We start from the raw sequence: 24,514 nt of genomic DNA, 5'->3' as shown, positions 1-24,514 counted from the left end.
GGGCCGGGCCGGGGCGGGCGGGGCGCGGCCGGGCGGGCGGGCAGCGCCATTGGCGCGGCGCTCGGAGGAGGGGCGGCTGCTCCGGGAATGGAGCGCCGGGGCTGGCGTGCCACAGGCGCCCGCCGCGGGAACGGGATGCGGGAATGCGCGAAGTGAGCCCGGCGGCTCGGGGCACAGCGATGTGGCCGGGAGGAAAGGGCCACGGCAGCTGCTCGCCTTTCGGATAATTCCTGCCCCTGCCGCGGGTCTCGGGCAGCGGCACTCTCTTGTCTGTGTGTGGCATGTGGAGCCGGGGTTTTATATGGCATTTGCGAGCCGAGCGAGGCCACGGTTCCTTTTTTTAAAATTCTTTGCTCTGGGTACAGTACATCTCTCTCTGATTTTTCCTTCCCTGATAGCGGGGTGGGCCGGGAGGGACGATCGTGACAGTGACGGGAATGTTTACTTGTGCAGAAGTCTTTCTCATGTGGAAGCACGCTGCTCCCTAACTCCTGGCTAAGCAGACTTCAGTTCACCAACTTTGCTGCCGCACAGCACGCGTAACTCCTTGGCAGGATGGCAGACAAAAGAGCAGCTGGTGCAAAGCAATAGGGGATTCCTAGCGAGGAGGAGGAAGGAGGATCACCAGCCTTTCGCCCGACGGCTGTCAGAGCACCAGAAACGGGACAGCTGAAGCCACCATGCGCAGGTCCAGCACCGATGAGTCGACCTATCACAGGAGCCCTTCCCTGGACAGCAAGGATTACAGTTTCCCAAATGGCGCCTTCCGTCGCTACAGCAGCATGTATGGTGGCCAGTTTGGGGCTGCCAGCAACTCTTTTTTTGGATTTCATACCAATCCAGGCCCGAAGGCCACCAAGGCTAAGTACACGACCCCCAAGGGAAACAAGTACGTTGTCTTTTACCTGGATCTCTCATTTATTTTTCTCCTAGAACTGAAGAGGTGCAGCATGGCTCACAACTGCCTGCAGTGTATCAAGTACCTAATGTTTGTTTTCAACCTTCTCTTCTGGGTGAGTACATGTTTGGAACCGCGAGACGGTTGCATTTGTGTCTGTTTACTAAGACGGAAGGTGAACTTGTTGCTGCTTTTAAACTTAGGAGTTGAACAAAGTGGTGCCTAGGCTACTGTTTCTGTGGCCTCATTAATTGTGTAGATAACCTACTGAGGGTTTTTTTCATCCTCTCATTTCCTGGCCCTCAACTGTGTTTCAAAACTGGTACAGGATGAAAGGGTGTATTTATAGAGGTCAGTTGCATGAATGCCTTCATCACTTTGTTCCAGTGAGAGCTGTACACTCTTTTTCATGCCCTGATCTTTTATTCTTATGTGTGTTTGCCTCAAAAGTTATGCATAGTCCTAGAGAAATCAGTGGGGCCATTTATGCTTGTAAGTTGAGCACGTGCTTACATCCATTGCTCCATTGCTGATGGCACACTTGGTACATCACAGCAGTAAAGCCTGTGTGGGGAATCTCTAGGTAATCATTCTCTGTTACAGTCAGTGGTGGGTCCTGGCATTGCCATTCCCTGTTGAAGACGTGGGTGGAGAGAGAGCAGAGCACTCCTCTCTGCTTCTGGGGCTGCTACTCTGTGACAGGAGCTTATCAAATCACTACGAGGCATGCGTGTGTCATCATCCTTTTAATAAATGAGGTGGATCTCAGCAACAAGGGTGGCTGGGCACTTCACTCCCACGTAATGGAGTGTAGGTTGTAGCTGGAGACTAAAGAAGTGCAGTGCAGGGGGATCCAGTGCTGTTTGTCCTGTAAGAAAGGGAGCAGCATATTTGCTAGGGCAGGACGGGATTTCAAGTGTTTCTTGTCCAGAATCCTGCGTGGGAAGGTCTGTTGCAAGATCCTCAGGAGATGCCTTTAAATGGGTTTTTCTTCCCAAGTGGCTTATTAGCATGCTGAGGGAAATAAGGTGTATTACGGAGTGACACCCCTCCTGTCCTGGCACTTAAGGAGGGGCTGTGTGTTTGCAGCTGGGTGTTACTGTATCCGTGTTACTGGTGGTCTATGCTCTCGTGAGCTGTTGGAGGTGCTCGGGGGGCTGTGAGTGAGATGGAGAGAGCTGTTCTCCAGTGTGTGCTGCTCTACAGCGGTTCAAAGCCAGGCGTGCTGCAGTGCATCACAGAACACAAAGTGCAGGCAACTTCTGCTGACCCAAGTAATACCGGGGTGTGATGAACTAGTGCAGCTCCCCTGAACTGGCACAGCACTAACCAGGGCTGTGAAACACAAGGAGGGTGCTCTCTTTGCATCCTACGTAAAGCTGGTGAAAAGAGTGTTGGTAAGGCTGCATTCTGTCTTTCAAGGCTAACTGTGGTTGCTGCTGCTCCCCTAAAAATCATCTAATATTTATTGCAGCTTACTCCAGACCTTTCTGAAAAAGACAACTGCTATCTTTCATGCATTCTTGTGCGTCTCCTGACTGTCCCTGGTCGAGATTATGGATAGCACTGACAGTTAGTTGAAGTGTGTGCTAGAGAAAAGCAGTAGGATGCTGGCATTAATAGCTCTCTTCAGGACTGTGCACAGCACTGCCTCAAAGGATACAGGCAGTCTGGTTCCTCTTGCAGTGTTCATCTTCCACTGAAACATATCTGTGTGATAAGAAGAGGTACTGCTGCAGGTAATGTCTGTGTCTTTACAAAGGCAAGGTGTGTTTATTTACAGATGCACGGTTGCACATAATATATATCTTTGGCATGCTTTTCACTAGGAAAGCCTTAATGCTCTGGGGGAGAAAGAAAGGTTTCTGTCTCCTCCCTGAAACCATCAGAGCTACTCCAAGCTATGCTTGGAGGGAGAGAAAAGATGGGGGTCCCAAAAAGAGAATACCCATGTGGCAGCCAGGTTCTTGGTGAGCTGAAGCAGGGGAGTGGGTGGTGTCAAATGCTGCAGCACAATCTCTGTTTTGTTTCCCTTTCACATGCTACCTGCACAGCAGGAGTGATGGATGATGATCATGTCCAAATGAGGTTTGCACAGCATGTAGTTATAATAGATGCAGCTCTTCACCTTCTCACAGTGAAGAAAGTAACTAAAAAGAGATGATTTTTAAAGGTACTGGCTAGCCTCTCCTTAGTATAAGCAGAAAAAAATTGTCATTTCTAGTGATCAGAAATCGTAGAATGATTACAGATTGATGATGCTGTTTTGTTTTTCATCTTGTTTTCAGTTATCTGTCATGTTTTACTTTGTGAAATTAAAGGAAAAGCATCTCTGCAAGAAGATAGGATTCTCTTTGCATACATGCTCACAGAAGTTTTGCTGGTTCCACCTTTCCTCTCCACCCTTCTCTAGGTAGTTGGTTAGTAACAGACGATAGTTTAAGTAGAAAGAAGATTTTTTTTTCATGTTTTGAGAGCAGTCATTGCATTAAATTAATTAAATGTCTATTACAGCTTGTTCCTGCTTTTGATTGTTTTGAGAAAATGCTTTGATTTCCATCAGAAATCATATTTTCATCATCTTCTTCCTGTTCCTATTCATTAACTCCAGTACATTTTGTGCATCCCTACAGCCTATTTCCCAGTACTTTCAGCTATCTTTCCCATAGCATGGCAGAAAACAGTCCTCAGCCCTGTGCAACTCCGGTGGGATTGGTGCTGCATTTCTGAGGAAAAGATCCTTTTCTTATAATACTGGTGAATTTATAGGAAGCAAATTCTCTGAGACCTTGATTTTAAATGTTCCTGGCAAGCTTTGTTGGATTAGGAACTGTGCTCATGCTGTAAAATGTTTAAAAGCTGTTGTATAACTGTGAAAACAGAGCAAATTTCTCCTCCCCTTTCCAATGGTTAAAGGGAACACAAAGCTCCTTCACAAGTGTCAGAGGCTGAAGTGCCTTGTCAGTGTTGATGCTGAATCAGTCCATTGGTACAGCAGACTAGCAGCTATTAATGTAAAGAAAAGAATTAGATATTCCTAGAATAGCTCATTTCTCCATGAGGAGTCCTGCACAAATTGCTCTTGGTGCATTTGCAACTACTCTGGGGTATTAAGGTCCTGAAACATGGGCAAAACAATATTGGAGAACAGCACTGCTTCTCTAATGGGAATTGCCATTCAGAGGCCATTTCCTGGAATAGTGCCAGATGCAGACGAGCCATCATTGTATCACTGCACTCACTGGTTTGTAAGCTCCCAAAATAACTTTTGTCACCTGATACAGAATACTTGCCTGGCTTCATTCATTTTTATGGACTTCGATTTTCACTTGTTGAATTGCTGAACCCTTGAGACTGAAGAGCACCTCAGAAGATCACAGAGCAGAATATTTTTCATAATGAAATATTTATATTTCTCTGTGATGTACCCAGGGAAGAACATTTGTTTTCCACATTCTGTCCTCCAGACATGGGTTTTCTTTACAGTCAGTAAAATGAACTTTTTTCTTTCTGTGCTTTTAATCCAAGGCTCTGGTGCCTTCTCTTTTTTTAAAAATTTTTTTTTGTTAAAAAAGGTGGGATGTATCCTAAAGGCTGAGATAGTGCTGTAGAAAGAAAAATGTCATTCCCTTAATCCCCTTGACTTATGCAGCATCCCCACTTGCTTCAACTTTAGCTCCTAAACCTTTAAGACTCAAAAAAGAAAGCGCGCTAGCTGTGCTTGTGTGTCCAGTGGCTTGTGCTTTCCTTAGATCCTGTGCTAGGGAAAACTACCTAGAGAGTTAGCAATTTGCCCTTCAATTAACTGAGTAGCTATAGCTGACTCTTCAGGTAAAGCTTTAACCAATAGAGAAATTCAAAAGCAAAATGCTGTTGTTAGAAATCTAGTTATAAAGAGGAGATGGCAACAAAAAGAAAAGAGGCAAAGAAGTTTATTATTGATCAGACTTACCATTAGTTATTTCTATGCATGTGTCTTCTTTCCATTATTAAAACATATTACATTTGTATGCACTACAAAGCAGTCAGAGCCTTCAAAAAGTTTTGATTTCCTTGGGTAGGCTCCCAAAGACCCAGCGAAATAATCTCTGGTCTCTTGAAAACTTGGGAGTTGCCATCTGCTGGACACACTATGGCTGAAATGAGCAGCTGGAGCTCTGCTTTTCACCTTTTTGAATGAAGAGATGAGGCAAGGCACTTTGCTTTCTTTTGCTGTTTGGTCCGTATTAAATTCCCAACTAATACAGCCCTGGGAATGCTTTATCTTGGTTTGTGAGACACAAAGTGCAAATCTGAAATGTATGAGCACAGAGCCAAGGAAGTGGCAGGTAGCACTAGTGAATGCACCAGGATCTGTGTGGGAAAAAATACAAGAACCTGTTTAATCTGATTCTAGGGTCCAGCTCTGGGTTTCTTCCTCTGTTTTTGTTGCTGCCGGTGGTTTGTGGACCACCAGAGCTTCTGGGAAGCTCTGCACTAATGACTACTGCTGGCCTGGTGCACTGGTGATACTGCCAACATTACTCACATTTAATTAGAAGGAGAGGAAGTAGTGAAAATGAGAAATCCCTCATTACTGGCATAATTTTACTTTCTTGCACTTCAGCAGCACAGGTTGTGTTGTAAGAACTATGCAAATGTTTATAATATGTGGAAGACTGACTGCGCAGGACAGCTGGAGAAAGGAACAGCTTGATCTGAAAATGCACCATGGGGCACTGGATTGTATTTGAGTGATCCTGGCCAAATTTGGCCAGAGGGTAGAGGCAGAGGGGTGTCTCTTCATTTCACTGTACCTTGTTGGGCGACCATCTGACATTACTAGGTTGAAAAGAGCTGTTAGCTGGAAGGTGGAGAATTTTGTAAGAGAAGTAGCTGATTTTCTTGAAGTGCATTCCTTGTCCTTCATCTGCATCCTCCATCAGTCAGCTGAATGAGATTGATGGTTAGAACAGCCAGAAGCTCTATAGATTGTTAGTGGCTGAGGGCAGCAATCATTTTGTGGTTACACTTGGCTTCAGTTTAAAGTTAGTGGAAAAAAAATTACCAATAGAGCAGTAAGCCATTTTAAAAGCAGGGCCCCCATTTCATCATTGTTGTGTGCACATGTTCTCCTCTGATGGGCAAGGGCTGCAGCTCATCCCATGGAGCTGAGCTTACCAGTTGCAGCTGCTGGGTGCTCTTCTGCACACCTCAGTCACATCCCCACCAGCTGGGTGCTGCTCTGAGAAGAAAGTTTGATTGGAAGTAAGACAGTCTGTGTGTTTTCAAGTGTGTAAGAGGTGGATAGTGACAAACAAAAGCTTGTTTAATCAGCAAAGCAGACTTTGCTTCTGTGTAATTAAAACATGGGAAGCTTACCCCAGAATGTAGTTTTCTCTAGCTGCCTCTGAGTTTCTGATTCTCCCTTGTTACTTGCCCCTTCCAGAAACTGCTCAGTATGATTGACACCTTGTCTTTCTGAGGGTTCTCTGAGGATGCATTTTTGAGGAGCATTGCCTTTAAAGAAAGGAGACTCATTTGATGTGGGAATTACAGACTTCAAGAAAATGGCATTTCTGTGAGAAGCAGAGCTATTGAGGGCTGATCTCAAGTGTGAGAGAGAGATGATTATATTACCTGATGTCTGATTTGTATGGGCACCAATTAGAGGCTTTTCCATAGTGGCACCATTCATACAGTCCCTTTGCTGTGTGGATCCTGATGTCTAATAGGGACTGAGGGTCATGCTGGGGTCATATCTCCTGGTGAAGGCACTGCTGAGGGCTACAATTGCTATCTAAATGCATACCTCCTGAAAACTTTTCGGAAGTTAATGACTTCAGAAGAATGCCTATCTGTCAGATCAGGCTAACAGTAGGAAATGGGCTCACAAGTTATTCATGGGATACTCAGCCAACACAATTCTTTTTCATAATCTTCTTTTTTCCTTAGAAAACCAGGTTCAGAAGGCTGCTAATAGAGCAAAAAAATTACCTTAAAGTTGACCATATAATAGATACCATTTTCAAATTGCTTACTGTGAGCCAGTTCCTGCTTCTGTTGCTCATGACAAGAGCAGTTTCATAGCAATTGGGTGTGTTTGCTGTCATATTGATAAGCAGTGAGTAGACCCATGGGATATGGCCATGCTGCAGGTGTGGACAAACTGGCCTTTATAAAGCGGTGAGTCAGAAGGCTGCAAACATAATTCCCTTTTCTGGACAATGATAGATACTAAATGTATTGCAGCCAATACTTTGACCTACACAGAGGAAGAAAAAAGGCAGGTGAGATAATTTTCTCATTATTCCTCTTCCTTCTTTTCTTGGCTTGAAGACTTTTGAAGGCTAGCCAGTGCTTCTTACACAGGACTTCTCATCACTGGGGCCATGATCAAAACTGGAATAACTGCTACAACATATGCTTATTCTGCCCATGTGTTACATCCCTTTCATGCCCTTTGGGTCTTTATTTTAGAAGAAGAAAAATCCCCTGACCTTTTGGCCAGGGGATTATTTGCAACTCTGTATCCACAGAATATATAGAAGGATAAAATCCCAGTCTCAGTTTGTCTCCAGTCACTATTGTTTAAATCATGATAGCTGTTATTATTACAGTATGATTTATTTATTTAGAACCAAACTTTTGGCTAAGGTTGCAAATCTGTACAAGTTTGAATAATATACAGTATGTCCATAAAATGTATAAAGACACTTCTCTCTGATATTTGTGGTGTAAAGTAAACACTGCAGGGTTAGAAATGAAATGTGGCATTGGGTGGAATGAATTCTACATATTCATGAAGATTGGAGACAGTAAATTGTATTCTTAGCATTGTCCTGTAATTGTTTCTCTGGGAAATGTTAAGCCATCATAAGATGCAACAGAAGTAAATGAAATTGAAATTGCAGCCTGTAATTACACTGTCCTACTGAAACACATCTTAAGTCTGTCTTCTTTATAAAAAACCAACACCCTCCAAAAAACCCTCCTCGCCTGTGTCAAGTGTGAATGCATGCAGAGCCTTGTAACATGAGTTTCAGCTGAGACTTCTTCTAAAGATGCCGTGCATTTGAAATAGTGGTTTGAATGAGCCACAGGGTTTGATATACAGTGACAAAGGACCAGAATGACTCAATCTTTTAAGTTTGTGTACACAGACCTTCAAAACTTTTGGGTCTTTGTTTTGTTGAGTTTGTTGGTTGGTTGGTTGTGGTTTTTTCCCCCCCTGCTTGCTTTTCCAGACTCCTCACAGAGCCCTTTTTTGTTCTCAGGCACTTTAAATAGAGTGCAGCTTCTGCAGGTATTGGTCTGTGCTTGTCTTAATGTTGGAGTCTCTCTGAGCTGTATGGTATTGAGTGAGTCACACACACTCAGACACACACACAGTTACACGATGCTGTGGCAGAATCTGAGGGTGGCTCCAACTTGTTCTACACTTTCTCCTTCCTTCTTCAATTGCCAGTTGTTTTGTCCTTGCTGTCTTACATGCTATTTAGAAGGGTGAGTGTGGGAACCCAGAATGCAGAGAAATGTTATATTCTCAGTAAATGCATTCATTCACTACTCTACGAGTGCCACAGCCAAGTTCCTTTTTGTGCTGCTGTGCTTGGAAAGGCTCAATGGCTTCCTCCATAGGAGGCAGTCCTGGGCTTCAGAAGTTCTAAGGGTTTTTCCCCTCCCATGCTGTGCTCTCCCATTAGTGGTACTTGCAATTTCCAGTCTTGTCGCAGTTCCTATGACAAGCTGGAAGGCACTTGTAATAGTGGCAAGGCTGAAGTCTCCTTGGCAAGCCCCATACGTGAGTGTGTTTGGTTTTGTTGAACATTTGGATTTTTCTCTAGGTCATCTTGCTATAGAGCATTTCTGTGACATTGCTGACACTCTTTACTCCCTCAGTATTCACCACTGGCTGTTTTGAAGGTATATACTGGGGGAGATGGACTTATGGCTCTTCTATAAAACATAAAACAGCTCCAGTTTGTTGTGAATTGCTGAAGCATTCAAATAATTTTTTGATTTTCTATCAGTAACAATTTTTTAATATCCTCCTTTCCCCTGGTAGAAGCTAGAACTTTAGATGTGGTTATTCGTGGCCATTTTATTACATTATTTTTGTCCTAAAGTCCCCCAACAAATTAACCTTCAGTTCCATGGTATCCACCACATTGCTCCTGACAAGTTTGTAAATATTTGTAAACAGACTGCCTTCACATTGACCAGCTGAACATTTGTACTCTTGTTTGTTTTGTAAGTGACATTCATCCAAGGTTGTAGGACAAATTGGTTATTTATGTCTCAATAAATCTTTTCACTAATTCATCTGTAGCAGCCTGGAAAGGAGCTGAGGGTGACATGTTTAATACCATTTTCTTGAACAAAATAACTGGAACTCTGGATTAGAGTAGAGTTCCACTGCCACTTGCAATCTGTTACAACTTCCAATCCTCGAAGGCCAGAGTTTTAACACATCTACCATCTGTTTTGTACTTTTTAAATTAATGCAGAATACTTGGTAGTTTTAGAATGACTTTGTAAAATAAAATAAAGAACAGAGGAGTGGTCAAATATGTCCTATATACATATGCTGCCATTACAAAAGAATACACTGAAGCATCCTTGGACATGAAAAAGCAGACATTATTTCATTGTTCATTCAGGACCTCCAGCCACAAGACATTTTCACTTTTGCAGGGAACTAGTACTTTTCTGGTGTTTGCAAGCCCCAGAGCGTATAGTAATAAAAGTCTGGTGCGAAAAAGGAGAGACCTTGAGAGCTTTATGGCTGCTCTTTCAGTGCAAAGAAAACCAGGAACAATTTGAGTGTGCATGAGTCCATTCCTCACAGCCATATGTATTATAACCAGTAAGAGCTCATTTTCCAAGTTTTTGTGGTTCCCTGTCCTGTGTCAGCGGTGAGATTTAGTCTGTACCATGGAGAACATGTTAATTTTGTCTTGTGCTGCTTTAGTGCCCCTGCCCTCCTCTCCCTGGCAGATGTGCTGAGGGATCTCCATGTGCCTCTTGGGTGGTGTGTTAGAGCTCGCTGTCACAGCTGGAGCACACAGCTGCACTGCTTCTCTTCAGTCAGGGTTTTCCTGGTGCTCCTTTACTAGGGAAAGCTGAACTCAGAGGTAAACACGATCACAGTGGTTTTGGTAGCTGAACTGGGGAGTGTCTTTAACATTCCAGGCTAAGCTCTTTCATCCCTTTTCTGTGTCAGCATTATTACATTCTGAAAAGGGCTAATAACATGGCAGCAAAACAGTACGTGTTTCAGGGGGATCAGAGAGCAGACAGAATTACTGCTCCAGTGCCACAGGGAGGTCTCAGATTCAACTCAGAGGCAAAGAAACAGTGTAGTAAGTTAGGATCTATTTATTTGAATAAGCGTCACTGAAATCCTGTGTGTAATTTGTGACAACTTCAATTTTTATTATTTGGGTAAATTTGCAGGACCTGAAACATTTTTACCATACTCTCACCAGTCTGTCTTCTTGAATATGCTCTTGTGTGTTACTTACAACACTTATTCCTTCTCTCTCTCCAATTTCCCTCGTATAAATAGGTTTTAGGTAGATAATTCTTGGAGAAAAATCAACTAAGAGTCACTGAGAAAAATGTCCTGTACCTAAGGAGAGCATGTGTCTCCACTTACGGTATTGGTTAAATTGTAATCCTGAAAAAACACGGACTGGGGAGTCCTATGTTTCTTTTTTCCACTGCTTACACTAAAGGGATGTTTCAATACTCCAGTAAAGCCTTAGATGAAATTCTTGCATTTTCTAAGTACTGAATTTCTTTCTGCCTTTATTTCACAGCAAATACTCAGTAGGATTTCAAGATGAAGGCACCAGTCTTTTGTCAAACACAGCTTTTGTTTTCCTTTGATTTCTTGACTAGTGGTACCTTCCTCTGACTTCCACTTGCTCTACCCAGAAGTTATTATTTTGAGGCTGGACCTTGGAAATACTTCATGCTTTGTCACTGCAGTTGAAATTTCTCTCTCCAGAGTAATATCCAACCCATTCAGTTCCCAGCTTAGTATTTTTAGCACAAGCTGCTGACAGTTACATGTCAGCTTCGCTGCGATAGCAGTGTGGATTTCCCTGTGCATGTGCAGAGGGAGTGCTCCCTCTGCAACCAAATCCATTTTAGTAACTCCATAATTCTGATGTGAAATCATGAAAACAGCAGAAGGCTCTTCATTTTATATCTCACCCCTACTAGCTGGAGGAGTATATATGTCTGTCTATATGAAGTACTTTATTGTCCCCTGGGCTTGGCACTTGTGCCCTGTGTTCTGTGGGCTCCAAATGTAACTGCCCAGCTAAGAAGTACAAAGTTCTCCGGCACATTCTTCTTCAGCTGGTTGTGCTTTCTTATGTTACTCTATATCTTTCTGAAAGAATATGATTGTAATTCCTTGAGATTTTTACAACTTCTGTATATGTTGCCATTTTTTACATTTCCTACAGGGTTTACCTTTGACCCAAGGTTAATTTGCATTATGAAATTGATTGTGACACTGCAAGCACACCCTGACATTGTTCTGTTCACGGCATGCTTTTGTTCAGGAAACATTGAAGTGATGATATTGCAGCTCCCTGGCACAGATATAGCATGAAAAGTTACTAAGCATAAGAAAGAAAATGCAGGTTGAAAGCAATAAGGGGTGTCATACTGTACACCATTTGGTGCAGCATGTGCTCTTGTCCTCATCACGTGGCTGGGCAGCTGCACAAATGCTCCATATTGGTGGTGAGATCTGAGCCAGACCTTGATGCTTCAGAGTCACATTTGATGCCGTCAGTACCTGGTTTTGCATTGCTTCCCTTTGCTTATTGCTTGTGAGTTAATCCCCTTTGTGCATCATCTTGTTTTGTCATAACTGGCAATGCTTTGTTAATTTTTTTATTTCAGCCATGTGTTGAGCTTTGGGAATCTTTTCTCTTCTTTTATTATGTCTGTGAAAGTGGAAAGGCTCTGTGGCCACACAGTGTCAGTGGGCTGGGAGCTCTGTATGATTCACATAGTCTTGGCACATGCTTTGCTGTCTGCTGGTGTAACAGGAGCTGTTAGGTAGCACAGCAAGTTACAGGTGTAAGTTCCCACTATGCTCAGTAGAACAGCCATCTTTTTCTCATCACAGATGTCATTAGCTGTTATGGACTGTTTCAGTTGCTCAAGAGGTGTCAGATCTGCTGGTTTACCAAACAGGTCCTTTTTCCCCAAATAGCAGTCCAGTTTAACCTGTATTCTGACTATGTGTCAGGTTGCTCACAGATCCAGTGCTGCACATAGTAGTTTTAGTTTGATTTTTGATTTTGTCTCTGCAGCTTCACCTGCTTTGTTATGTTCCTGAATTAGGCTCTTGCCCCTATTGCCAAATGCTTTGTCCTTTCTTTCTAAACAGTATGGGTGAAGTGGGGAAGCTGCAGGGGCACAGCTGGTTTCCCTACAGGTGTGCTGTGTTAATTAGCTCCAAACCTTTAAGCCTTAGCTACCCATGGACTCTACTGCAAAGTTTATGTGGCTTCTGCTGCCGAAGGCAGGGCAGGCAGTGCCAGAGGGCTCAGATGGTGCTCAGAAGCCATCACTGTGCTGCACTGGGCTGTCCTGCCTGGAGCTCCTGAACCCCAGGTGCAGGTGCCGTACAGTTCCCCCTGCAGGAGCTGTGGTGGGGCAGCAGGGATGCCAATGCCAGCATTGCTTAAGGGAGGGGTTTTAGTGTTGGGACTTTCAGGCTGGGGACACGTCCTTGTGCCAGTCAATACTTGTACCTCTACCTCTGCACAGGGAATGGTGAGAAGGAGAGGGAACAGAGCCTCTCTGTGGTGTTGCAGTTACAGGGTCAAGCACAGCCTTGCTCGTCTTGGCACTGCTGTTACTGATGGCATTTGCACTGTGAGGTTTAGTGGGAATGTGGAGGTGTGTACTGGTATATGCCAGTATGGTGGAAGGAGGTTGTTTTCCAGTCTATGAAGAAGTAGGTTTCGTAAGGAGAAGCTGAACTTTATAAAAAGGGACAGTAGGAGGATTTTACAAGTTTATCAAAGTCCTGGACACGTGTTCTGAGATCTCCAGAGCCTTCCAAAAGGTTTAAAAAGACTTTGTTGTGACAGTTCAGTGCTGCTGCTGATTTTGTCCTGACCTGGACAAGCAGATGCTTAAAAGAAACCCATGAAGATCTATAGGAAGCAACAGCTGGATGTTCACCTCAGACATACTCTTGTTTTGTGTGAAATGTAGAATCATTTGTTTTATCTGAAGCATTTCATCACTGCATGCGTGTGTGCCTGTGTATGAAAGAGTGAGATAATTGAGTTTTTGTGAGTGGGTGTTCAGTTTTGGCTAACAGGATCCTGTTTCACTTAGAATCTGGAGTAACAAGTGAGGGCAGTGGAACTTAAAGATCTTTTAGGTTTGGAAGTTGTAATGATTACACTGAAACAGTAGGTGTATATATTGGACAGGTGGATTTTGTTCTAGGGGGGAAAATACACATTAAGTTATATGAATATTTAGGGATATTAAGAGAAGATCATATAATTTTCAGGAAATCAATAATACAAGTTAAGAGATGAGAGGCACTGTGTATATATAAGAAGGGTATAATACAAAGTAATTACTAAGATCTGTAGATCATGGAATAGGAAGTCTCAGTAGACTTTTTTGGCAGGTTACATATTAGGGAAGGAATTGACAAACCAGGCTATTTACTTACTGTTGCTTCTTTGAAACTCTTTTTGATAAAATAGAGGATTATTGCTAACATTACTGGGGAAGCCTCAAAAGATTTAAAACAAACAATTTCCCTTTCTGTTCAAATAAAAACAATACCTGAGGCATGAAAATAAGTACTTTTGTTCTCAGAAAACCACTTGAGCAATATCATCAAAGAAAATCCTTGTTTTTATATAGTTGCTCTAAGATCAATACAGTGAGCTCAGTCTAGGCCTCTGCACAGCCACCATTGCCATGTTTGTGCTGCAGGACCCAGTGCTCATCTCCCTCACTGGAGAGTCATTTTGCTCGTGTCAGACAGCTCAACTGAAGGTCATTAGCTGTGAGACTACAATTCTGTTGTCTAATACAGACATTGCTTTTAAAAATTTGAAGGAGATTAAATAAAAACCAGTAATGTTTTAGACTGGCTTTGTTTGCAGGGTTTTCCTAATTTACTTTTCTGCTTAAAATTAAATACATTATTTTAAAAAAAAAAATCTTATATATAAAATGGGAAAAGACTCAGGAAAGCAGGCGTTTTAGTTTTTTGGAACACAATATCTCCTTACAAAAGCTATTACCTAACAGCCGCCATTCCAGGCTGTTAGGTGGTTAATAGCTGTGCCAGAAGAGAAAAAAATTGTCAGATGTTTTAGCTGGAAGTGAAGACACTCCAAAAGACTTGTGCTTTGGGTCTGTGTCATTTAGAGTGTACAGTTATATACATATGGTGGGAGGAAGAAAAAAAGATGTTTGAAGGGCCTGTGTATTTCTTAACTTCTGAAGAGCCCATGTGTTTCTTTAACTTTTTCAAGCTGTTGCCACTCATTGGTCATTAATTATTATATATTTCCTGTGATTGGAGATGACTGAGTCATCCACACTGGGAAGATTTTATGAGTGATGGTTTTGAGCCTGATGTGTTCAAAAGGACTAAATACGACTTAAATATCTATGTCCTGTTGAATTTCCATTACAGCTGAACATGGTTTGAGTCCTTTGAAGTTTTATTTCAAGTCTCTCTCCTCTGCCTGCAGAAGACAGGAGGAGCTTTGCCCTTGAACAAGGCAACTGTGACATGAATTTGAGAAAGTGGGTCCTCACCTCTACCATTTCAGTCTCATGTAATTCTCTTAGCAAATGTCAAGTCTGAGCAGGAGCGTTAACCGTGCTGTGTGTGGTGTCATATAATCCAAGTTTTATGTGAAAGGCAGAAGGCTGAAGTAGTTTCAGTAGTCTTGGATGCTCTGCTTCTAATTGTCTGCTTAAATCCTTTTTTTCAAGTGAGAAAAATCCTGAGAATGGCACAGCAAGACTGAGTTTTCTTGTAACACTGTGATAACCTTTTGTCAGATTGCATTTAATTTTCACCTCCTACCTCTGTGCCTACTGCTGCACCTCATATTGGGTTTGTTTCTATAAAAATTAAAAAATAGGCTCTGCATAAAAGACAGCTGCCGAGGGTTTGGGCTTCTTGTGTCTCGAATAATTTAGTAACTTTTGTAATCAGAGAAGAATATATCTGCAATCTTATAAATTACCTACAGGGGAGAAATACCACTGCTGGACTGCTTCTGTGGGTGCTGCTGGGCTGACAGGCATCCTCTTACCCCTCCACAAGTCTCTACTTTGGAACTTTCCCTTTCTGACCTCAGTTTTTGCTCTTTTGCCTCTGTTGGCAATTTACTCTGTCTCTGCAGGCGCACACTGGTGGGTTTGTTCTTCAGATGAATATTGTTGTGTAGACAATGTTGACATGGATTTTCTGGTTTTATTTTTTCTTACTTCATTCATATAGACTGTACTTTCCTGAGTTTTGAGAAGAAGCACCTGGGACCATTGAACTGGAGGACCAGTATATCCTTCCCTAAGATTTTATCACCAAGGAAATACTGTTAATGAGCTGTCTCTTAAGTTTTCTGCTCTGCCCTGGTTGTTTGTCCCTAATAGGTGCTCTCTTCTGGGAAGCTGAAACTTGCTGTCTGCTTCTTTTGAAAATTTTATTAATTGAGCAGGAAGTTTTATTACTAGCTTGAACTTTGTAGTTGCCCTTGACACTCTAGAGGGTTTGTGCAATGATCTAGATATTGTTTATACATGGCAGTCTTTTTAAATTACCTTTGATCCTGAGTTCTTAACTGTTCCTTCTAATCTACTACCTGTAAGCCTGACAGAAGGATCATACAACTGGGAGAGTTTAATTCTGCTGTCATGCAGAGCTGAGTAAGCTATTAAAAATGTTTACTCATGAGTTAGTTGACCAGGTTCCTAAAATGTGAAAGCAGCTTTACAGAAACAATGTAAAATGTAGTATGAATTTGGAAACCTCTCCGCTTGCTGCCCCTGCTTCAAATTGTGTTTTAGAAGAGCACATACCTGTTAAAGAGCATAGCAGAGTCAGAGGGACAGAGGCAGCAGCACTGCTGTATTTGGAGTGAGTCTCTAACAGATTCTTAGTTTTGATTTTTTGGCAACATTTGGTATAAACAGACTTGAAGGTGCTTGTTATTTTTCTGCAAGTCAAAGTGTCTGGTGATATGCCTGGGGTGGCTTCCATTCCACCTCCTATGGGATTTGTATAATTTTTGGAAGCTATGGGTCACTTGGTTGTGAAAGTCATTTGTCTTCCAAGGGTTAAACATGCCAGTTCCTGTGGAGCGTTTTTCCCACTTCTTGCAGTGGTGTAATATCCGATGGAGGTGCTGTGGACTGTGATACCAAACCATGCTCCTTTAGTTGCACGTATGATGCAACTTTGATTATTCAGAAATTACATCACCAGTCAGGGCTGTTGGAACCAGACCGTTTTGCCATCACTTATTGTCTGAAGAAACCTGTGAGTAGCAGGAAGATCTCATGCATGTCCAGGCTTAGGTGTTGAGGAAGTGATGAAGGAGTGCTGAGGACCCGGTTTGGAATTTGCATGTATCATTCACACTTTAAAAGTGTTACTTCGATTTGTGTGTCTTCCAAAGCACCCTTCTTATTTATCGTTTCCAAACTTTTAATCAACAGTACTTAGCATAGTTCTTGCCTGCACTGTGATTTCCTCCTCAGCACATCACTGAGGAGAACCAGTGCTGCTGTTGCAATCTGCTTACTGCTCTGAACTGCCTTGACTCTGACTTTTACCCAGCATTTTCCCTGCTGACTTCAGCTTCTCCTCATCTTCTTCAGGGAAAGGATCCTGAAGAAGGTTTGCTACTGAATCTGTCTTTCAAAAAGGGGTCACTCATCTGAATATCTCCTATCTCTTTGTCTGTAGGAGTCTAAATCAAAATCTAAACATTTCCTGTGGATGGTTTTATTGCAACTGATTTTTAGTATTGTTATTAAGATTGTTCTGGATCCACATCAGCTATATCCTCAACTTTTTCCTTTTTTTTTTTTTTGTGGCATTCATTTTTCATCACACAAGCATTACTGCATTTGGTTGGACAAGCATTGTCTTATCTGAACCCTGTGCCAGACACCTTGGAAGAAGGTGCAGAAAGCCTAAAATGGGAAATTATTCCAGATGGTTGATGGTCTTATCTGGGGATATTAAGAACATGTACATAAAGCCCAGAATGGTTTTCAATTCTCTTGAAACCAGTGTGAGAAATTCCACAGTTTCCAGTAAGATCTGGGTTTCACTGGCATCTTCTGCCTGCTCCGAAGGTTAAGATAGTAACTTTTCTGGAAGAGAGGAATTCCTACAGCTGTGGTTTTGAAGATACAGTTTCCTCTGATCACTCAATATTACGTTTGTAGGTTACAGGGATCTTTCAGTAGAGTAACCTCCCCAGTAGTTATGCCCTTATCTGTCCTTCCCAAATGGCATCCCATTGATTTTTGTCACTGCCACGCTTAGGAAGTGACTCTTGTCAAAGCCCTCCCATTATTGGCAGCTGTTCTGACTAATCTGTGTTAGCACTGGAGCTTCTCATATTGATGAACAGGTCCTTATTGCTTCTGCTTTTGGGCTTGGGAACTTTTTAGCCCCTACCTATTCCTCCTTTTTTCCCCCTTAATATTTTTAAATTCAAGACCTCTAGTACCCTGAAAGTATCCAAGATGTACCTCTTCTGTTTTGGCCTTTTTTTCCTGTAGTTCAGTTGTGGATATTCTGCCCTTGTCTTCAGTTATCTCTTGATTAGTGGTTTAGAATTCTAGAAATTGTCTTTTCTTTAATTTTGCACGGTAGGGAATGTTTTGGCAAAGGGTGCTCTACTCATTCAAACATCTTCCCAACTCAACCCTTGGAAGTGGGCCTGTGCTAGGGGGAGTTTTATCAACCCCTTAGGAGAGCCTGTTTTCCTGGTTGGCACAGGAACCAGTGAGTGAGTTATCTGACAGAAGCATCCTTCAATTGTTTTCATCAGTTGCTATATTCCTCACCTTCAAATTAAGCAGACCTGATTTGACATAAAGCCCATGTGTCTGGAATGCACGTTGAGAGGTGAGCTGGGGAGGATTGTCCACAGTGGGTGTGATTAGCACGTGCTTTTTATAGCTTGATCAGCACTCCTGGTTTTATCACAGGGTTTGTGATCAATATATTGTAATTCCTTACGTGTAAGAGAGCAAGTCCATGCCGGCGTCTGTCCGTGCAGGCTTTTATTGTCAGACTTTCCCTGCTATCATCCGATAACGGTTTCACTAAATGTGCTCAGTTATAGAGAAATATGCTGGGTATTAAGATGTGTTTAAGCAATGGTTGTATTTGAATGTGCAGAATCCAAAGACAGTTAGTTCCTTATGTTTCCCTCTTCCTTTCTCACATCTCTGCTTTCATTAAGTTTATCACTGATAGGTGTCTTTTTAGTAAATAGCAATTAGGCACATTCATCTGGTAAGGCAGCGAGCTCCTGATTAAGCAAAATGCTGCAAGTCTCTGAAATTCCAGGTTGTGCAGGGACTGCCAGGCTGGCAGAAGCAGCCCATTTTGTCAGGATGCTTCCATAGTGCTGTTTGCTGCCTGGTGGTTGTGGGGAAGGATGTAAGGGCTGCTTTCCTTTGGCGGCTGCCAGTCCTCGTTACATTTCAGTCTATAATGAAACTGCATGTCAGAGTGCACTGGAGTGTTAAAGGTTCTCCAGAATTCTGCAGGATGTACAACCCCAGGTGGCAGAGCTGCCTGTAGCCGCAACAGGCTGGATCGAAGAGAAGCCCCAGACTCCTCCTTTCTTGCTGCTCTTTCATGCAAGTGATACCAGCTTGTAAGAAACCCAGGTGTTGTTTTCAGCTGTTCCTTCTATCTGTGTTTCCATTACAGTGAGACTCTGTCACTCAACAGACTAAAATACTGTAGTTTTATAATTGGATGTAGTTGGAGAAAAAAATGAACGATAAATTGCATAGCCGAAAACCAGTCCATGAGGAGTTTTGGTTTTTTATTTTTCACTTTTATAGCAAACTTTATCAATCACTCTAATAAAGGCAATTCTTATCTTGCATTCTTGCCCCAGTTGCCTCCTTGTATTATCATGACTGTATTAACCTTTTTATTATAGTTATACCTCCGCTTCTGGATAGATAGATAAAATTGATGCAGAAGTTGCTCTGCAACATATTTTTCCTAAACTGAGTATCTCACCCCAGGGACTCATCCAGTTTTCCAGAAATGTGTTTGTCAGGGTCCTGGATAAGCAATCTCATTTTCTCTAGATTATATTGCCTAAAAGATAACATAAGAAAAATTCTGCAGATGCTTTCTGCATTAAATGAAGAGCTTTCCCTATGAATTTAAGTCTCCTACAGCTTATTTTCTGTGATACAATAGTGAATTATATTTGGTTTATATTTTGTAATTAGAGTGCAGAACAGATGGCAAACCCTTGGTTTAAAGTGAAGTGTATTGAATAACCCCCACTGCCTGGTGCCTAACTGGAATTCAGAGAAAAGTTGTGTTCTCTCACTCTTCCTGACCTTGCTCCAAGAGCTTTATGTGAAAACAGAGTTAACAGAAACATTTACCAAATCTCACTTAATAGCAGCACCATGTCTGCTGCTGCTTAGGCCAGTGAACTTAATCCACTTTAGTGTAGCTGGGGGGAATGTCAGGAAGCATCAAATACCATGAGCAGAGGCATCCTTCTGAGACAGACACCATAAAGCATCCACTTGGGCAGCTGGGAGACAAACACATCATCAGAACTGGAGGCTTTGGCAAAAATACAAGATGAACTTAGAAACAATACAAAGATACTTAAGTGGTAGACTTCTAGTGAAAGAATCATCTTGATCTGTGGTGAATTTCAGTATGTAATAACAGCTTGAGCACTTCAGCATCCTATCTTTTAACTGCATACAGAATTTTTCATTCTTGTTGTGGTGCTGTGTTGTTTGTTCCATGGATTATGGGCAGGCAGGACTCCATTTCAGCTGTTGTAGGTAAGCATGCACTTTTCCCTGCTACAGCAAACTGTTACGAAGCTTCTACTAATGAAATACCTGCCTTTACTTCTCCTACAGGGAAAGTGTATCAGGGCTGGTAGGGTATTGGATGCTGTCACACCTTGCTGTTGCTTTTTGGAAGTGGTGTCAGATGGATATATTCCAGAGATGTAGGCACTTTCCATTTCAGAGCAAGCAGGAGCAAAGGAATGGGAGAAGGCAGTGAAAAAAGTGTGGAGTTCTTAGGTGTTGACTTCCTGAGATTCCTTTCCCTTATCACCCATTTAGAAGAGAATGTTTTCTGTAGGTCTAGACAGGTGTAGGCACTGCCTGGCAGATAGGAATTACTACCAGAGATGCACCTGCATTCAGAGTTTACCTATGGGATAAAATTAAGGCCAGTTCAAAGCTCTCCTTTCTCTGCCTCTTCGAATTATTTTTTCCTATCCTCTCATCCTGACATTGATCTGGCTGTTTCACCACCATCCATTTATTCCCCTGCCCACACTTGGTCGCTTTTGTGAGACCGCAGTTGTGGTCTCTGAAGTCTGTATAGTATCATGATGAGAATTCAGAACATCCAAGTGTTATTCTGTACTTCCCCACTCCCTTTCATCCTGCTACTTCTCCTTCATTAATTTCTTGTTCTTTTTCTTCTGCCAGTCTGTCTTTTGCCTCCAGCTTTCCATTTGGTATCTAAGTTGGTTCTGCTTTGAGCTAGGAGTTGGACCTGGTGTCAGTCTGTGTCACTCTGCTCACTGAAAAGCATCCTTTAAATTGCAGAGTCCACCACCAGCATTGCTAATCATAATTCTTTTATGGGGAAAAAAAATAATAGACTTTTCATGTCACTGTACACTGGACCTGTTAAAAGACAAAACTCCCCAAACTGGGAATTTGCCTTGCACCTAGGTGGCATTTTGGTTTAACAACAGCAGTGCTAGTTTGACGCTCTACACCAGTCTTTATATCATAGTGGGCTTTGTATCAGCTGAGTGCTGATGATGGTCTCTGTCTACATTTATAATCCATGATGTATTTGTGTCTTGGTTTAGGAATGGTATTTCCCAGTTCAATGCCCCCACCGAGGCTCTTCCAAACCATTCACTGCTCTCTTGCTCCTCCCTCCCCTTCCCTTCCCTTCCCCCTTCCTGCTCCAGGGATGGAGTCGAGAATTGGAGGCACAAAAAATGAAAATCACGAGCTGGGAGAAGAGCAATTTACTGGAAACAGCAATGAGATAAGGAAAAGCCAGAGAGTCCCTTTCTCTGCCCCAGCAATGACATAAAGTGGTATCAGATAGCGCTAAGGTCCTGGCCCAAACGAGGACAATTTGAGGTAACCCTGCTAAGCTTCCCTCGTACCAAAAAATTAATATTTCTTGAGGTTACTCTCGCTGGAAGCACACAGGCAGTATCACACCAGATGAATTGGCAAGTAGTAATCATTTAAACCAAGGTCATTTAATTGGGGGTTGAGGTCTTGGTTCAAAGGTACTAAGTTGTGTGTTTGGAATTGAGCAGGATCAGCCTTTCAGCAACAGGATTTCTGTGGATAGATACCATGTTTCTTATCGGCATCGAATAATGCTATTTTCAGTTGGTTGCTGTTGATTTTTGCAATTTTGTTTCTAGTGTGATTTATTAATCTGTGTGAAAAGGCATCGTAACCTGGTCGGACAAACAGAAAACAGCAGTAGAAGCCTCCCTTCTTCTTTCAGCGCATCCTTGAGCTCAAGACTGATGCCACTTTCCTCTAAAAACTGAGTATTTGCTATGTTTAAGATCACAGTTCTTCCAGACTCGTTGCTCAAACTGCCTGGTCTTGTTACCTTACGGTCCTAAGCCACTGCCTTAATACCCCCTGTTAATGAAAAATCTACCTCTGAACACCCTTAGCCTTGGACAGAACACCTCAAGGAACTCATAACAGTAAGCAGGCATGGCTTGGGAAGTTGATGCTCCATGACTCCATCCCATACAGCACTTCAGTAAAAGTGTCACCTTTGTGTGATTGTGCTCACGAACTTCACTGCTGCTGCCAGGCAAAGACACTTTTTCCCATCTGCCTTGAGCTCCTTACCTTTTTTCCTTGGTGGGCTGGAGTGGGCAGCAAAAGGAAGAGGTTGTAGCAGCATCTCAGTCTGGCATTCAAGCAGCTGTAAGAACTGTGCTTTGCCAACTGCTCTTTTTATATAACAGATTCTCAGATTCTAAGAGAAACTGGGGAAACAGAGGGGTGTTTCAATGATTGATATCACTGCTGGGCACCAGGATGTCAAATTGCTCTATAAAAGAGATTATAAAAAAAAAAGGGGGGAAGAAAAAAGAAAAAATTAAGGATAGTTTTCTGCTGGCTGCCTACAAGAGAGAAAGTCAGGTTTTCAAAGTTGTTGAGGAGTCAAAATACAAAGTAGGTGTCTTCATGTCTATGTGTATCTTCAGGTGCATAATTTTTTTCAAATTACCAATCCTTTTTCACTCTGGAAAGATACTTATTATCCTATAGTGATTACAGAATTAAGTAATACTTTTGACTTCAAAGACTTCTGTTCCTTTTTTATGATGAGGAATCAGCAATAAAGAAATCCCTGTTATTGAAGAAGTAGGCAAAAATCCTCAGATCTGGACACAGAGTGTGAGGAGCTGAATCCCTACCAATATGCACAGCTGTAGTGGTCTTGAAAGCAGTGATGCTCTGTTCCAAATTAGTTGTTCCCTCACATTTGGGGAAACGATACTATTTAGATGGTTTAATGTAGGGGCATACCGCTTGTGTTTTCAGTGTTTGTATGTGAGAGTGTGCATGACTAAGGGACGGAAATGGACTTGCATGCTGGAACCTTCTTCCTCTAACAGCACGTTTTCTGCAATATGAACTGGTTAAAGAGGTTGGAAGTGAGTTTTATTGATGTGTTCTATTTTTAGCAAGTAACCTGAACCAATTTATTCTCCTTGATAAGGCAGTGTATTAAAAAGAGGAGGAGAGGCAGCCTAGGGGAATGCGAAGCATCTTACTAAGGATGTTTTCCCCGATATCCCTTAATGTAATTTATTTACCTGGTGGTGTTTATTTTTGGTGGTGTTTCCATTGCCCTTCCTTCACTTCATTTTGTTAAAGCCTGCTGCTAAATATTGCTGCTGATCTGGATCCTGTTAGGATCAAAAGTGTTGTAGGTTACAGGAGTGTGATTCCAACTGTACTGTTGCTCATAAGTTTTCTGTGACATCATTCTGTACAGACTGTAGTTTTGGGAAGTTAATTTAACTTCCAGGACAGAAAATCTTCTGTAAAGGTGACAAGCTTTCAAATGACTCTTGAAGGTGTTTAGGATGTAGGATGTATGATGCCTTCCAACTACATAATTAACCAGTGAACAACTGTTGACACCCTGGGTATTTCCTGCCAGTTGGAAACTATTCAGGGATGAGAGAAAGAAAACTGCTTGTACTGAGGTTTTGAATGTACCTGGAAGGTGTGGGGCTGCTCAGCTCTCTAGAGGAAAGGACTGATCTCTGCTTCATTACATTCATTAAACTTTATTACAGACCTTAAGTGTGTAGGAATGCCAGGGAATCAATATGGCTCCACTGCCTCTGCAAGAACCATTTTCTGAGCTGTAGTGCAGTCCACAGCACCACAGACCTAATCCCAAAAGAGTAAGATTAAGGGTACTTAATCTAACAATTCTTTATCTTTGTTGCTCCCCACTAATTGTGAAGGCCACGTTCACTCTCAGGTTGAAGATTGAGTTAAAAGATAATTTCTTTAGAAATCCAGCCATTGCAAATAATCGATTTCACCTACCCTTCCAGAATCAGGGGCTTTACCTGGGCGAGGGCATCCTTCAACCCTGGCAGAATTCCTTCTCCTCATCCTCCTCCCCTCTCATTGCACAGCTCTTGGTTTCTGTCATAAATAACGCTGCTCACAGGTCTGAGTTTCCCCTGCCTATCTAATAAGCAACTACTTAGTGCTGGTGACAGGAACTGCCCGCGGCGGTCGATGGCTGACGCGCGGCCCTCGCAGCCTCTCCAGTGACCGCAGCGGCGAATACAGATGAGGAGAGCAAGTCCTCGCTGTGAAAGGGATTTGCAGGCTATATTCATGTGGCTAGAGAAGAAAGCACTTAGGAAAGGGTGCTCTTTGGGGTGAAAAGATGGGACTGTGGATCTGGGTGCCAGTGGGTAAAAGGGCTAAACAAATGAGGCAGTGTAGATTTGAATGTGTAACCACCTAACACGTGAGACTCAATGTCCTGTTTAGGAAATTGTTACAGAGGAGCTGCAATCAGTTTTCTAGGATATAAGTATGTGAGGGTGTGAGTTTGGATAAGGATTCTGGGACGAGTACTGGGATGAATTCAAGAGTTGTTTACTTGGCACAGCTGACATGGTGTGTGTGGATGTGAACCTTGCAGAGTACAGTACTGCATGTTCCTGGCATTTCTATGAATTCAGGTTCTAGGTGGCTGTAATGATCTATTATGATGTTTAAAAATAAATTTCTGCATGCTCACTGGAATAA

The 24,514-nt window shown here is 42.4% G+C and overlaps 1 protein-coding gene across 5 annotated transcripts in view; it reads left to right on the top strand.

The window, feature by feature from the left end:
• The window catches only part of TSPAN4 (tetraspanin 4), a 431,876-nt gene that overhangs the window by 239,105 nt on the left and 168,257 nt on the right, over positions 1-24,514 (top strand). The window contains exon 3 of one of the 5 annotated variants that reach the window (XM_042038856.1): positions 934-1,013. The exons of 3 other annotated variants lie outside the window; for them this stretch is intronic. In XM_042038856.1, coding sequence (XP_041894790.1) covers positions 951-1,013 — 63 coding nt within the window. In that variant the 5' untranslated portion in view covers positions 934-950. Of the gene's footprint in view, positions 1-415; positions 1,014-24,514 lie in introns of those variants that run through there. One more of the 5 variants, XM_042038855.1, reaches the window with a different exon arrangement.

Source organism: Corvus kubaryi, unplaced genomic scaffold, assembly GCF_017639235.1.
Source record: "Corvus kubaryi isolate FWS band 111438036 unplaced genomic scaffold, C.kubaryi_AGA036_p1.0 37392, whole genome shotgun sequence".
Classification (NCBI taxonomy): Eukaryota; Metazoa; Chordata; class Aves; order Passeriformes; family Corvidae; genus Corvus; species Corvus kubaryi.
The sequence above is the reverse complement of the archived record's forward strand: the minus strand, read 5'-3'. Positions and strand labels throughout refer to the sequence as shown.